Source organism: Canis lupus, chromosome 3, assembly GCF_048164855.1.
Source record: "Canis lupus baileyi chromosome 3, mCanLup2.hap1, whole genome shotgun sequence".
Classification (NCBI taxonomy): Eukaryota; Metazoa; Chordata; class Mammalia; order Carnivora; family Canidae; genus Canis; species Canis lupus.
This window is the reverse complement of record NC_132840.1, coordinates 59515668-59532662: the sequence shown is the minus strand read 5'-3', so window position 1 is coordinate 59532662 and position 16995 is coordinate 59515668. Positions and strand designations below refer to the sequence as shown.

At 38.9% G+C, this 16995-nt stretch overlaps 2 protein-coding genes across 15 annotated transcripts in view; one reads left to right on the top strand and one right to left on the bottom strand.

The window, feature by feature from the left end:
• The window catches only part of ANGPTL5 (angiopoietin like 5), a 132034-nt gene that overhangs the window by 48353 nt on the left and 66686 nt on the right, over positions 1-16995 (top strand). The window lies entirely within an intron of this gene.
• CEP126 (centrosomal protein 126) overlaps positions 1-16995 on the bottom strand; it is a 97497-nt gene that overhangs the window by 32938 nt on the left and 47564 nt on the right. For 11 of the 14 annotated variants that reach the window (XM_072821724.1, XM_072821722.1, XM_072821721.1 and 8 more), the window contains exons 4-5: positions 11824-11935; positions 1515-1713 (exon numbers count right to left, since the gene is read on the bottom strand). In XM_072821724.1, the coding sequence (XP_072677825.1) occupies positions 1515-1713; positions 11824-11935 (311 nt within the window). Of the gene's footprint in view, positions 1-1514; positions 1714-2887; positions 3029-11823; positions 11936-12801; positions 12861-16995 lie in introns of those variants that run through there. The other 3 variants (XM_072821726.1, XM_072821725.1, XM_072821727.1) reach the window with 3 other exon arrangements.

The window sequence follows — 16995 nt, the reverse complement described above, 5'->3', positions numbered from 1 at the left end:
TTTCTCTCCTCTTTCTTTCTTCCTTTCTTTTCTTTTCTTTTTTTCTCTTCTTTTCTTTCTTTCTTTCTTTCTTTTCTTTCTTTCTTTCTTTCTTTTCCTTCCTTCCTTCCTTCCTTCCTTCCTTCCTTCCTTCCTTTCTTCTTCTTTCTTTCTTTCTTTCTTTCTTTCTTTCTTTCTTTCTTTCTTTCTTTTCTTCTTCTTCTTCTTTCTTCCTTCCTTCCTTCCTTCCTTCCTTCCTTCCTTCCTTCCTTCCTTCCTTTCTTTCTTTCTTTCTTTCTTTCTTTCTTTCTTTCTTTCTTTCTTTCTTTCTTTCTTTCTTTCTTTCTTTCATAATGCCTGGACCATTAAGTCCATCCAGTGAAATTTTCATTTTGCATATTTTCCAGATCTAGGTCTACTTGGTTCTTTTAAAAATACCTTTTTCAATAGATTCATTTTTTACTTTAATTCCTTGAAAATATTTCTAAAAATAGTTGTAAATTCCTGGCCTGTTAATCCTTTCATCTCTGCCCTTGTGTGTATGATTATATTGACTAATTTTTCTCCTGGTTATGGGTCCTATTTTCCTGCTTTTCAACATGTCTAGTAACTTTTGGTTGACTATTGGACATTATAAACATTATGTTATCTGTCTAGATTTTAGTCTATAAGAGAGTGTTAAGGTTTTTTTGACAAGCAGTTGGTTATCTGTGTATTTTGAGGCTTGTCCAAAGAATATGTTCAGGTGAAAACCTATGTGATTATAGGGCTTATCTCATTTGTTTTCCTTTTTTAAAGATCATACCTGATATTTGCCTATTGTCTAATGTCCAAAAACAGTTGTTTATTATATTTTATTCAGAATTATGGTTGTTTATTGCAGGTAGGTATTTCATCACAGCCAGAAGAAGCCTCCTGCTTTCCTTTTTTTAAAGCCTTGTCATTATTACTTAGTTATTGGATAAATCAGGCCAAGATTATCAATTTAATCTTGATACCAGCCTACTAAAAATATCATAAATGTGTATAATTACTTGTGAAAAACAAAGTGCATGAATATATCAGGAAAATCAGCTGAAATCCATACTCATTTGTGTGGGGGGAACCAAGTGAATGCATGACCAGATAGAACAGAAATGCCATTTCTAGCTAATTGTGACATATTTTCATTAAGAAACTAATGTCCATATGTATTATAATTTTCAGGATGCTCTTTGTAATCCAGTCTCTAACAATGATACTTTTATTACATTGTACTTTTACATAGCTTTCATATTTGATCAGAAAATAACATTTGTAGAGCATATTTTTCCAAATACGAGAGACGGAAAAAGAATAGAGAAAGCAAAGTGAAAAATGAGCAAAAGGCAGAAAAATCTAAACACTTATTTCTGTAATATCTGTGATGAATTTTGTTAACTCATTCACATCCTATCCTTGGTTAATGGCATACTTTTCTTTGGTGTAGAACACTGCAGAGATGGGACAGAATTATTACTAGATACTAAAATATTAACATATTTATAGTTTCATACTTGCAAACTGCTTAGATGCTGATCTTCTAGGAGTTTCTGAGTTTCTTCCAGTTTAAGCTGGAACGCATCTTTGTTAGTAGCCAAGTTTGCCCTGTTGTTTTCCTTCATTTCTTTATCACAATTGATTTTGGATAAGAGATGTTTCTGATGCTTGTGACCATTTTTTGACAATGATGAAGGCAAGGCATTATCTATAGCTCTGTGAATCATACATAAAAAATATTTAGTACATTTAAATAAAGTTAACCTCTATATAAATGATACATTTATGGTGTGTGTGTGTGTGTGTGTGTGTGTGTGTGTTGAGATAAACACATTTAAGGATACTGGAATGGGAATTTAAGGCAGTCAATAGTAGAATCCAAATGGTTGTGGTATTTTAGTGCCAGTAAAGCACTCCACCTTCATGTAGGAATACCCAATTTTTCATGGCTTTGATTATAAAATCCCATTTCTCTGTTGTTTGGGACGGATATAGAAGGAGTTCCTGTAGACATGTAGAATCAGTCCTTAGTTCTATAAGAGCATTTCTATCTGTATAAAATGTGCTGCATTCCCCTTTGTTCTGAGTTGATGTTATAGCTAGTAGGTATTCCTATAGCCCAATTACAGTTGGTTGGAGATTCAAGCAGATAGAAAATATGAAAATTGCCTGTTGGGGCAGGCAGGAATTTCCATCCTACTTTACTAGATTTAGAAGCCTGGATCTTACTCACTGGAGGAGAATATACACACTTGTTTTCAGTGTATCACAAATACAAGCATGTTTTTCATGCCACAGAAGGGGTATCTGTAGTGCAGAGTCTGCTTTTAGTATGTAAAGTGCCACCCACAGATATCAGCGGGTGACATCATTTTCTATTAGAATTCTGCATCTTCTGGAAACTTAGCAAGTTTTATTTTAGCAGATGTACAAAGTGAAAAACAAAGAACAAAGGAGCACTGTTTTGGGGGAGGGCAAGGAAGTATATCAAACAGCTGACTGTGGCTGCACTACAGCCAGTTGTGTGAATCCCAAGGGCATTTAGTCCCAATTCATTTCAATGATTCCTAATTTAATGCGGATAAAAATGTTTGGAGGATACATGGCCACATATAACATATACCTATCTCCAATACACATATATATCTTTATCTAGACAAACTGGCTTACTCAAGGTCAATGATTACTAGATTCCAGCCTATCCTTTTGTGACCACAGGGAGGACATGGACAGCCAGAAGGTATTTAACACAAGTTCCTGAGTGCTGAGAGTGTTTTTCTCCCGTCCTTTTAGGCTTTCCTACTCTCACACATTCCTTCCCCTTCAGTCACCCTTCCCAAACAAAATATTGCTAAACCTACAAAATATCTAATAAACTCAATGTATTTACCTTTAAAGTTGACGTCTCTCAACTTTTTCTTCTCTATTTCTTTCTTCTCTAGTCCACTTGCTTCTCTTCTCTTCTCTACTTTCTTCCCCCAGTGAGGAGGATTGAGGGTATGAGCAGGAGTAAAGGGAACTGGGCGAGTAGGAAGACAGGGGGAGGAACGCACCAGGGGAAAGGAGGACAAAGCAGGACAGACTCCACAGGGGGCGGAACGCAGAGGACAGGAAAGGAGAGGGCTGAGGGAAGGAGGCCCGGGTGGAGAGTTAGGGGAGGAGGGTACAGATGAGGAAAGAGCAGGTGAAGAGGAAGAGAACTGCACAGGAGATGAAGGAGATGTGGCAGGAGAGGCTGAGGAAGATGAAGAGCATGGGGAGTAACAGGGAGGAGGGCGAGTGGGAACAAAGGCAGGAGGATGGTCTACAAAGGCCTGGGGCAGATCAGACCATGTGGTGGCTTGGGGAACGGACCACTGGACTGACCGTAAAGGGCCTAGGGGAGCAAGACGTTCAGGCAGCGGACTGATGTGAGGAGTGGGGACTGGTTGGTGAGGGGGCTGACTGGAGAGACAGGGAGGCTTCAAGACAGGGAGAGCTTCCCAAGGGGCCGTGGAAACAACCAGTCGAGCTGGAAGGGAACGGTGGACCAGGGCAGGCATGAGAGGTGCTGGAGTCCAACGCTGTGGAGGGAAATGCTGGGGTCTGAAAGGTTTGTAAAAGAACTTGCTTTGTGCATTAGGATGAGGGATGACTGTGGAACTTTGGGCTGGGTGGGGTGGATGGTCAGGTGTGCCAGAAAGAAGTGGGGCTGCTAGATGGTGGAAAGTGCTGGAAAAGCTAGGAGTCACTGGGGCTGGGGACGGAGGGAGATGTTTGACTGGGCAGGACAGGAACGGGGCTGGTAAAGAGGTCTTTGGAAGAGCAGAGGGGACAGCTGGACAGACAGGCAGGGCTCGGGGCTGGTGGAACGGCAGGGGGCCCCCTGGAGGAGACAGCTGATCAGCTAAGTGGGGATAAGGTGTGGAGACAGCTGGACTGGCAGGGATGGATCTGCACAGGTGGAAAAGCATTTGGACAGGCAGGTAGACAGCCTCATTAAGATGCTCTTTTTGTTGCAACATTTATTAGGTTGCCTCTAGGCTTTTGATTCATATTATATTTTTGTCCTGAGGGTCCACACATGATGTTCTTCTGATCAGTGTTGAGAAACGTATGTAGCTTATTCACATTCCCCTTTTCTCATTCCTTTTAAGAATATTTTCACCATTTAGAAGTCTGATAGTCATGCAGATAATGAACATGGGCTAGAAAATGTGGTTCAAATGACTGGTACAAAGGGAAAATAGAGGTCAAATAGACCACTACTTAGCTCTGGCCAGATTTCTCAGGGTTGCATGTGGTTCACAATTGACTATGTCACCACAAATACATGGATATTGGAGATAGATATCTGATAACATCATTTTAAAGTATAAAAATTTAATATGGAGGGAAATATAATTTCTTTTACCTTACATCTTTTGGAAGGGTGACGTATGTTATCTTTGTGATAAGGATTCAGTTGCGCCGGAAGGCTGATTACTTGTATTTTTAATGTTAGTCCCTTATTAATATTCTTTTTTTTCCTTATTAATATTCTTATATCTCATTATTTCCTGAGGCAACTTCCATTTTCATATGGATATATTCTCCGATTGTTCTTGAAGCTTTAGCATTGAATGCCCTCTAGTTTTTCATAATAATTTTTTGCCTTTAGATGATCACATTACCAACATCTTAAATTATTTTTATCTGCCAGTAATATTTTCCACATTAGAACAATTGTTTATGAGTACTGATAGAATCAAGTACTTTGAATTCTTCCTGTTTCCTGGCATTACTTTATTCCTTAACACATTTTAGGTTTATATTCCACATATACTGGATTTTTTAATGTGACAATAGGTTATCAATATTTGTAGCTTAATCATATTTTCAATAGTATATGTATTTTTATTAACCTAACACCAGATCCTTAATATTCTAATATTTCATATTTGTATAGCATTATAATTGTATAATTTATGAGGCATTTTCACACACATTATTTAATACTGTTAGTTATTTGTGGAAAGAAATTCAACTTTTTAATAAGTAAGCCATAGTGTTCCCTCTGTAAATTGTATACATTCACTGTTTTCCAAATAGGTAACATATATGTGTGTGTGTATATATATACAGATAGGTGTAGATAGTCATAGTCAAAATAGTGCATTACAATGATGAATGAAAACTAGTACTCTAATTTAGAATGGAGATCATCTCTCATAAAACAAAAATGATGTATGTTATTTAGTGGTCCTAGCACAGATTTGGTATGATGCTAACTCTATGTTTGTGTGCTACAAGGGAATCGAAGTTGTTCTGACATTTCATCTCTTCTAAGACTTTAAGGAATTGTACAGTGTTGAATAAAAAATAGTCTATCCTTTCATTCCTAGCACTAGCGACCTTTTTAAATTGAAAATATCTGATAACACAAAGGATAACAATTGATATGCAGAAAGAGAAACCGTGAGTTAGGAAAGACTGTCCTCAAACATGCACATTACTTTTATAGGAAATGATTTGGGATTTTTATTACTCTAAACTCCCCTCTCTAGATGTCTGCCATCTTCCCTCATCCCCAGAGTGCTCTATAATCGTACTGTCCTCCCTGGACTTGTACTCGCCCCTGGCTGCTGCTTTCTGGCTGCTGCTCCTGCGGCTTCCAGGTGCTGTTGCTCGTGACTAACTAGCTGACCTAGTAACTGTGAGAACAGACACTTGTTGGCTGCTGTCCTTCTGACTCTCACTCCCTTGGTTTGCATGTCATTGTGCTTTTCTGGTTACTTTCCTGCTTTTCCAGTCATTCCTTCTCAGGTTTTTTCTCAAGCCCCCTTTCTTTGCTTGTCCTTTATATGCTGGAATTTCTTTTTTTATAGTAAACTTTAAAGACTTTATTTCAACTTCATTCACTTACATTTCTTGGAACAGGAATATATACATTATTCACCAATAAATGCTTAATGCTTTAAATTTACAATTGCTCTATTTATAGAAACTTGAAAATTATTCCAATTACATGAAAAAAAGGTAAAAAATTTTCTTTTGTTCTTGTAAGTTAAAATGTATTTTTTTAATATATATTTTTTATTGGAGTTCGATTTGACAACATATAACACCCAGTGCTTATCCCGCCAAGTGCCCCCCCTCAGTGCCCATCACCCAGTTACCCCAACCCCCTGCCCACCTACCTCCCTTTCCACTACCCCTTGTTTGTTTCCCAGAGTTAGGTGTCTCTCATGTTCTGTCACCCTAAGTTTTCCCACTCATTTTCTCTCCGTGAAAAGTATTTTAAAATGACATTAAATTTTTTTTTAATTTTTAAAGATTTTATTTATTTATTCATGACAGACACACACACACACAGAGGCAGAGACACAGGCAGAGGGAGAAACAGGCTCCATCCCGGCAGCCTAATGTAGGACTCGATCCTGGGACCCCAGGATCACGCTCTGGGCCGAAGGCGGCACTAAACCACTGAGCCACCCGGGCTGCCCTAAAATGACATTTTTATAGCAGCCAAAACCTTTAACCTCAAATTGAGAACTCAAGTCTCATAAGCAGAACATAAGGGCCACATTCTAACTTAATTATCTTGATTATTAATAGTGGGGAAAACTCGGTGGCTCCTAAATAGGGCAAGGCAGACTGACTGACAACTAGTATGGGTTTCCTTCTGGGCAATCAGAACTCCATCCCTCATCATTATTTTCATTTTATTGTAACATACAACTGCTGCAACTTAAAAAAAAAGTTTAAATGGATTTTCAGTATTTATTAATGGTGATGCTTGCTAAGATTTAAGAATCCCAAAATTGAGAGTCAGAAAGTGACCCACAATTTAAAAAAAATTCTGAGACTGACTCCTACACAGTGTAATCTAGTGTTTTTGAATTAGATGATACTTTCTCACAGAACACCTCATTAAATGTCTGGTAAACACTCTGCAATCACAAGTGCTGGGAGACTAAGTTCTAAATAGAATGAATATGACTTTCTTAACCTGACCCTACAAGACAGATCTCAAGCATAACCAAGATTAGGAATGCAATCTGTTGGTCCTCATTCCCTTAGGAGAAGCTCATCTATATGGACCTTGGTACTTTGCTTCCAAAATCTAGAAAGTAGCTCAACACTGAAATAGACTCCTGTTTGGTAAGTGATCTGTCAAATGTACTTGTAAAACTAAAAAAAAAAACTTTTCAAAAGGTCAAAAGATACAGAATTATTTTATCTCCTTATGCCAAGTAATTCTGTTAAAAAGATACTGACTGAACTCCAGTTTTAATTTGTAAAGTTTTGGTGTAAAAGCTAATGTACTGAAATCCAGTAAGGTTTTGAATTTTCATGTATATTAACAAAATAACTATTCATTTTGGTGAGTTTTTATAAGGTGTACTCTGGACCTGAAGAATCACTTTTTTTATTATGTTGGAATTTTTGAGAGTTATGTGACCATCTTCTTTGCTTATCTACCCATACTCTGTGTAATCTAGAGACTGGATAAATCATAGATGGGTTATATGAAGATGCAGTTATTCTCTTATATTGGACATGTCTCTCCCATGGACCTAGGCATTATCAATATGGAGCCATTACTGGGAATATTGGTTCCTGTTTGGAACACGGGCTTTCTAGGCAGAGTGGCTCTCCAACCACCCTTGTGCTCCTGTCTCCTCCCAGCTGAGCTGTCATGTGTGGGGAGAGGGGCAGAGCAGACTGGCTGTTTTGTGGTCTGCCATGAGGACTCCTCCTATTGAAGAATGTTGCCTATTTCCATGAAATGTTTTCCGTCCTCTAACTGAAGCCCAACATGGCTTGCTGTAGACACAGTTTCACTGTTTAACTCAACTCACGAACCATGTCTTTAACTTCATCCATTCATTGGCAATGATCGTATCTACATCTGTGGCTGAGAGTTCTTGGCATGAGAAGTTAGATCGGGGATATCCCGTAAGGGTCTCAAACTTACAACTTGTTATCCTCTTGCCAGTTACTCTTTCCTTCAAACCTCTTCTTCCCTGATAGTTCTCACATTTCACTACCTGTTAACTGACCAGCCCTAATCTCCAGTCATGCTTCACTCCTGAACACCTCCCTGTTCTTAAAGTTACCAAATCATGTTGATTCCACCTCCTAAACAGCTCTCAAGAAATCTTCATTTTTAGTAACTGAAGTATCACTTCAGCTGATTTTCTCACTGTTACCCGGACCCTACTCATTCTGGCCGTATTTCTAAAGTATAAATGTTGAATGCTTGCTTCAGTAATTATTTTTAGGACAAACTCCTTAACAAGGCTCTTCATGAGTTAACTCACAGCTTCCTTTCCAGCCAACCTGTCTGCTCACTGCTCCCCTTCACACTGCACACTGGCAGGACGGAGCTCCATTTAGCACCCTCATACCTTTTCACTACCTGCTCCCCTGTCTGGAGTTCTCTCTTGGTGTTTGTCTCTGATGGATATCCTCCTGGTCTATTGAGCTTCAAGTCAAATTCATACTCTCCAGGAATATATTTACTGAATGCTTCCAACATGCATACACTGAGCCAGTAATGACAGGGAACACCTGAGTGTGTACAATTTAGCCACTGGTCTCCAGAATATCAGGCTGGTTGGGGAGACATCACCACATATAAACTTTCAAGTGTATTTCTATAGCTTTGATCTCTCATTTCATTTTAGGTCCAATTGTTTTTATGCACTTCTATTTGGATATTTATCCCCTCAATTCAGATGCCTAAAATGAAATTTAGCAATATCTTGTCAAACTTGTAGTGTTTTTAAAGTCAACAAATTCCCTCAATCATCAAGACTCAAAATTCAGCTTCTTTTGATCTTTTTGCTTTCTTCATTTTCTTTATCTCACCATACACCAAATTCATAGTCTAATTTCCATAATCTATTTCTATGAAATGTCTTTTCTTCCCATCTTTATTTTTGACTTCACTACTATTACCCTTTTCACATTAGTCCTCTTAAATTCATGGCTGGATACCTCCTCACTTTCCTGCCACTAATCCCTCCATGTTCCAAGTTTTATACTTCTATCGGGTCAACAGTCTTCACTCCTCTTTCTTATGTCACTTCTCTGTGCTACAAAAATGCTTTTGCACCCCTTTCTTCTCTCATCCTTTCCTTCTAACCACTCAAAATATTTTTACTCCTTCACAGACTTATCATTTCCTCACTGTGTACAATAGTACTGTTCAGGTGTGCGCACTAATGCCTAGCCTCCCAAAGTTCTCCCATTCTCCTCTTGTCCTCTTGCCTTCCATTTCATTCTATCCTTTTCTTTCTCCAACATTCACACCAATTATCTTTCTACAATGACAAAGAGGGTTATGAGTCCCTGATTAAAAATCTCCACTGCTTTTCTACTAGTTATAGAATGAGCTCCAAACGTCCCAGCTAGACCTAAAAACATTTCCCATGGATCTCCATCTACATTTCTCGATTACCTCCTGTCTTACTAGCTACACATCCCACAGCCCTGCCTTTTACAACAGTGGAGGCCTGGACATGCTAACTTCATGTACGCTTCTTCATTAGACAACTGGTACTCATCCTGCAAGCCTCTTTCCAACTTTACATTTCTGTTATGGTATTATATGTGCACTACAATGTGACTGCAGACCTTTCCTGAGCAGAGAACTGGGGCATAGGGTGAGCTATGCCAATCACGGTCAGGCTCACAGTAGGTACAGAAGACACTGGACGTGGTTACCCTCCTCTACCTTTCTGGACTGCAGTTCTGTCACTCATCAGTTTGATGTCCTCCTTTCTGGCTATTGTTCTATCACTCTTTTCCTTTCAGAGATCAGCTCTTATCTTCACTTTCTCACTCTCCATTTCTTTTCAACTCATGGCAATCTCTTTTCTGTCCCCATCCCATCACTGACACCACTCTGACAAAAGTCATCAGTGCAACTTGTTTATTGTGAAATATTGGGGACAAATGGCCTCTGTAGTGGATACTCTCTCTTCTCCACATTCACTTTCCATGCTGCTCCACTTGTCTCTGCTTGGTGGAGACTAATAGATCCTTTGCCTTTTGACTTATGGCTCAGTTTGGCCAGTGGAAGGCACTAGAAAGAGATGGAGTGACAGAAGAAAGAAGTTTCTGGCAATTATTCTTCTAGCTCCCCTACTGCTGGGCATGGGTTAGCAGTGGCAGTGTTCCTCCACAGATGACCATGGGTTCTGTCTGCAGCCCTCTTCTGTGGCTACATGTCTATCCAGGTCAAGTCTGTGGATAACATCGATTCTCTCATTGTCAGTCCTTGGGGTGTTTCCCCATCCTTTGCTAGCTTTCCACTTCCTTTATTAACCCCTCTTCAACCACCCCTTTTAAATGTGCCACCTGTTTCAGGCCAGGACAACCACTTGTGTTGCCAATTCTCTGAAACCCATTTCATCTCTATTAACTGTTTTTTCTTTTTTTTTTCAGGGAACTTTGTATGTCTCTAGTCTCCATGTTACAAGCCTCTCCTAGTCCTGTATAAACCACTCCACTCCTATCTGTAGGCTTCTTTTTCTTCTACTTCCTTAACTGTTGTTTCAGCACCCTATCCTACACCTGCCACCATACCTTCTCCATGGCTACATCTTTCTCTAGAGCTCTCAACTAATAATTTCAATGACATATATTGAAATAGACTTCTGTTTTGTTCTCTTTCAATTCACTATTCACATTTGTTCACAGTAGATGGGAATGACATATTAAAAAAGAAAAGCTGATCTTACCACCCATCTGCTTCAGATCCTTCATTGACTCCAGTTGAGCTCTCAGGATAAAGTTTATACTCCTTAGCTACAGGTGCATCTAGCTCTCCAATCTCCGGTCTAGCCAAGCTACCAACACTGTGCACACTTCTACTCCTAGAACACCCTGTTCCTTCCGTCACCCTTGGCCCTTGCACACGCCCATCCCTCTGTCTGGAGTCCTAAGGCTCACTTGTTTCATAACTAAGTCCTTCAAAGCCCTGTTGAAGAATATTCTATTCCATGAGGTCTTTCCCAAACTCTAATGAAGACTGAGAAAATGAATTTAATTGTTCTTAGCTCTGATCAAGAGAACTATTGGCCACACATAGTCTAAAAATGGAGGTACTTTAGGAAATAACCTTATGTACAAGTAAAATATGAATATTATTAATGTCTGAATTTTAAGTATATTTATGTAAATAAATGTTATATGTCATTATCATTGCTCATTTGGTACTATTCTATACTTTCTAAAGCATTATTTCACTTTTCTTCTAGATTATACACTAGGAATTGTATTTTACAATATTATACTTCCTTATGATGCCTTATCTACCTACGGCTATGCATGTTGTAGCTTCAATAAACATTTGTAATAAGTAAATGGAAAGTGTAAGATGTCACAGGGCACTCTGGTTGATCCATTCTACTGCTCCTTGATAATTCACTTAAGCTACCCTGGAGAGGAACCAGGAGACATTAGCTTTTTCAAGACATCCAAGAAAGATTTTTTCCATGAGGAAAAATCTATTTCTACCATAAAGTTACTCCTTTTATCTAAACTTACATCATGACAATTCAGCACAATTTTTTCCTCTCAGTAAAGATAAATAATGAACATCAATATTTTAAAATGGTTTTAATGATAGTTTCCATAGAAAATTATTTAACATAGGCAGCACTGTAATGCCAAAGACAATAAATTAGAATTTTGTCTTATTCTTGAAGCAATTTATATTCTACTCTACCTCAAATTAATCTATGAAAATAGCAAATTCTAAACAAAGATGAGGAGTAACTGGTGAAAAAGCCTTAGAAAGCTACTGAATTATCTTGTGTTAATAATTACATCTTATAATAGTAAATTACTTACCTCCAATTTATTGTTGGTCTGTGGGAAGGGGGAAAGTTTACTTCTGGTTGTAAGTAGGATTCCTGAATTTGCTTGAGGGCTTCTTCCAAGGGAGGAACTGGTTTTTGAAAAACTAAGGCAATAATAAAGAAAAATGGTACAGAATCACCTCATCTTCAATGACCTCTGTTTATATAATTGGCCAATAATAAAAGACTACCTTAAAACTTTTATAAAAATAAAATAATTTTTAGAATAGTATAAATATTTTAAATTTAGACATCTAATTCCCCAAAGAGAAACTATTATCTCAAAATTCACATTGCCAATTTTAAGAATATTTATCTGGGAGATAATGTCCAGGCTCTTCATTCTGGCATGCAAACCTCACTGTCTTTGATCTCATGATGTCATAAATTTCTGACAAAATTAATATTCTTTTTAAAAAAGATTTCTTTATTTGGGAGAGAGAGAAAGCAAGAGTGCACTAGTGGGGGGAGCAGCAGGAGGAGGGAGAGAGAATCCCAACCAGACTCCCTCAGAGCGTGGAGCCTGACAGGGGCTCGATGTCCCTGAGATCAAGACCTGAGCTGAAATCAAGAGTCAGATGCTCCACCTACTGAGGCACCCAGGGGCCCCAAAGTTGATTAATATTCTTATTAAGAAAAGGGGAAAGTATAAAAATACCAACTAACATTTCTTGAGCACTTACTGTTATAGACATTGTTTTTAAGCATGTTGTATTAGCTAATTTGCTCCTCATTATGGCCTATGAGACCGATGCTATTTGAGCCTCTACTCTGCGATGTGGGAAACTGGGGCATAGAGAAATTACTTGTTCATGGTCATAGATTCTGTGGCCACTCGTCTACATACTTCACAGCACAACGTCTAACCCAATCCTGTTTCCCACATGTGCCTACTTTCCCGAAGCCTTCCACCATGCCTTCCGTACTCAGCATGCCCTACTTCTCCTACTTCTTGTGGCACTCTTCTCACCTTCCTGTTTGACTTGAAACACAGCTGTCTTCTAAGAATATTGCTTCTGTTGCAACCTGCTTAAATGGAGGCAATATTTTATTAACCTTCACCACTTGTTGTCTATCAAACAGAGCCTAAGCACTAACTTTAACACTAACTCAGGTCAACGAAAACCTGAAATTGAAGAGACAGATGCACCCGTATGCTCATCCCAGCATTATCTATAGCAGCCAAGAAATAGAAGCAGCCCCTGTCCATTGACAAATGAATGGACAGTGAAGTGGTGCACATATAATGGAATATCACTCAGCTATAAAGAAGAAAGATCTTGCCATTGGAGGCAATGTGATGGACCTATGGGCATTACGCTAAGTGAAATAAGTCAGATAGAAGGACAGATACTATATGATGTCAGTCCTATGTGGACTCTAAGAAACAAAACATATGAACAAACAAAACAAAATGAACAGACTCATAGAGAGAGGAAACATACTGTTACCTGAGGGGCTGATGAGCTGTGAAATAGGTGGAGGGGATTAAGAGGTATGGACCTCAGGCAGAAGTTAAGTCAGTCCTGGGGCTGTGATGTACAGCACAGCCCAGGTGGTCAGTGATACTTTATCTTCTCTATGTGCTGACAGACAGAAGCAGACTCACTGTGGGATCATTTAGTAATGTACAGAAATGCCACGTCATGAACATGTACACCTGAAGCTGACAGTCTATCATATGTTTTACAACCACCCATTGCTGTTTGGTCTGCTAGTATCTCCTGCCTCTCCTTCCCTGCTGCTGCTAGAGGAAGCCTGAGCTTCTGGAGAACTTTCTATGTGTGAGAGCTGCATTACCTCAGCCACCCACGACCTCCCTCCCTCCAGTCCTACTCTGCTATTCTCACTCCCAACAGTGCTCTGATCTCCCCGAGACCCCCTATCTGTTGCCCTTCTCTGGAGGAAGGGGGAGAGCCAACTATCATGCTTCCCTGCTGAGCTTCAGGTAACACTCAGAATTTGGGAATAAGTAAATAGTAGTCTCTCAGAGCTTTGTTCTTGCTCTTCATTCATAGTAGTGAATTTTCTTAGAATAGTAAGTTGATATTTTGTATGGGTAAGATATTCATACTCAGAAGTTAAAAAATACACATGATACAAATTTGAAGTCTTGGTCACTTGTATATTCTTTCACTGTGTCTTTATGCAAATATAAGCAAATATAAATATATATTCTAATTTCCCCCTTTTCTTACCAGAAGGCAGAATATTATGTATTATGATCTGGATAATTTTTTTATGCTTAACATTTTATCCTGATGTCAGGGATAGACACAGGTTTTAGGAGAACATAGGGCTTATACAATTTGTGAGACTTCACTAAGAAAAATAATGCAAAATTACTGATGTAAAGTTAGGTGTACAGCTCCTGAAACTCAAGCCTCATAAGCTTCATGATAAATCTACTTGTGCTGAAGAACATCCCGTATCAGTCCACAAAGAGTTTCTCCATTATGTTTCTAATAGTTGTATAATATTCCATTACATGAATGTGTCGTTTTTGCTAAGACTCTTGGGGGAAATAACTCCCATGAGTGGTGACTCCTTCTCTGAGGCACTGGACATAATGATCTACATCCTCTGTCCTAAAACTACCTTCTCTTTTGCCTTCTTATACATTATTTTCTTTGTTTGCTTTTGTTTCTCATTGTGCGTTCTTGAGAACTACTCCTCAAATCCTGAGTCTTTCTTGCTCTCCCCACAGTGAACACTACTAGTGTGTTAGGATTCTATTAGGCCCTACCTGCAGTCCATGTTCTATATCCTGTGGTTTAGCTTATCTTTCCCACAGCTTCATTTATTATCTATATACCACTCCTTTTTTTAAAATTATTTATTTATACATGACAGACAGACACAGAGAGAGAGAGAGGCAGAGACACAGGCAGAGGGAGAAGCAGGCTCCACGCAGGGAACCCAACGTGGGACTTGATCCCCGGTCTCCAGGATCACACCCTGGGCGGAAGGTGGCGCTAAACCACTGAGCCACCCAGGCTGCCCATTTTTTGTTGTTTTTAAAGATTTTTTAATTTATTCATTTAAGAGAGATAGAGAGAGCATGAGCAGGGGCAGAGGGAGAAGCAGACTCCCCACTGAGCAGGGAGCCCAGGGTGGGGCTTGATCCCAGCACCTGGGATCACAACCTGAGCTGAAGGCATACACTTCACAGACAGAGCTTCCCAGGCACCCCTGTAATTACAGTAGAGGCCCCCAAGCTTCCCACCTAGTATTCATTTTCCCTTTCTTCCTTGGCAACAGACCCCATGTTGAATAGTTAGGGCAGCAATACAGCCTTATTATTAAATATATTTCTTTTTTCAGTCTCCTTTGCTCAAAGAGTAGCTAATTATATGTAAGTAGACATAAGAAGTTGGATACTTCTAGGAAAATAATTTAAAAGGAGCTCAGAGGTACAACCTTTTGTCCTTTACAATTCTTCCTTATTTTTGCCTGCGACAGTGGCATGATGGCTTAAGCCCCAGCAGCTACAATGTGACCACAAGGATGAAGATATAAATCACAAACTAAGGATAGTTGAGCTGAGAGACAGAAGGCATTTGAGTTCCCAGTGACATTAAATTAAACAGTCATCAAACCTGTAATGCCTACCTCAGGACTTCATATTATATGAGAGAAAATAAACCCGTATCATATTTATGCTATTGCTATTTTTAGGGGTGTTATGAGCTGTCTCATATTCTCCTTAATGTTATTAGCTTGCTTTTCAATTACAGTAGGATCTTTTACTGATACAGTAATAGCTTGCTTTTCAGTCACATTTTGGATACAGATGAAACTCTAGCATGGTATGGCAAGCTCTCTGAACATGGGTTCTAGCTTATTTTCTTCTTCACTTTCCCCCATCTTATGCTTTAAGATGCACTAAAGTACATAATTTATTTGCAAAAGTTTTTTCTTCTTTGGGGACTTAAAATTTTTTTCTCTTTGTTTGGCAAAATGTTCATTCTTCAAGATTCAAATGAAGTCATGTTCCCAGGGACAATGTCCTTGCTGTACTGCATAGGGTTAGAACTCTTGTTTCTGAGCTCACACAGTACTTACACATTCTGTTACCACAGTGATTCTCAGGATATTTATTGACATTGTTCACATTACTCTCATCTCCAAAATAAGCTGTGAGATCTTCAACGGTAGAGTATGAGTACATTTCTCCGTATCTCAGCCTAGGGCTAGGTACAGCAGAGTACAACATTTGTTTGCTGAACATAAAGGCTCTGCCTGTCCTTCTCTTTTTTCTTTTTTTAGAGAGAGAGTGTATGCGTATGAGTAGGGCGGGGGGCGCAGAGGTGAGGGGTTAGGAAGAGGGAGAGGGAGAGGGAGAGAAAGATTCTTAAGCAGACTCCACACTCAGTACCCAGAGTCTGATGTGGAGCTCGATCTCATGATCCTGAGATCACGACCTAAGCTGAAATCAAGAGTCAGATGCTTAACTGACTGAGCTACCCAGGCTCCCCTGTCCTTTTCTTTTTGAATCTTTGACATTTTATAGTTAATTCTGTGTTGCTATTTAAGATATAAAAAAATGTAGATATGGTACCAAAGAATCAATCGTAATTATATTTAAATTCTTAATTGATTCCAGGTCTTGGATTATTGAGTTATATAACTTTGTACACTTTTTTATTTTGTCCATCACTTAACTAAGAACTGGAACCAAAATGTGAATGAAATGTCAGAATGAATGTGACACTAATTTATTGAACCTAAATGTTAAATTTTCTTTTTATTACATCCATTTTAAAAAGACAGAACATTTTAAGCCAGTATGAAGTAGAATCAAACTTGTGAACTTTCAAAATTTACTCACAGAACCAACAAAATATTCTCCAAATTCAACCTAAATCAAATTACAGCTTTTCATTTGGTTAAAGTCTTATACTTTTTTAGTTTGAATTTACACTTTCTTTCTTAATTTATTGTTTTGGGGGTCCCTGGGTGGCTCAGCGGTTTAGCGCCTGCCTTTGGCCCAGGACGTGATCCTGGAGTCCCGGGATCAAGTCCCACATCAGGCTCCCTGCATGGAGCCTGCTTCTCCCTCTGCCTGTGTCTCTGCCTCTCTTTCTCTGTGTGTCTCTCATGAATAAATAAATAAAATATTTTTAAAAATTTATCATTTTATTGTCTACTCAAGTGAAACAGG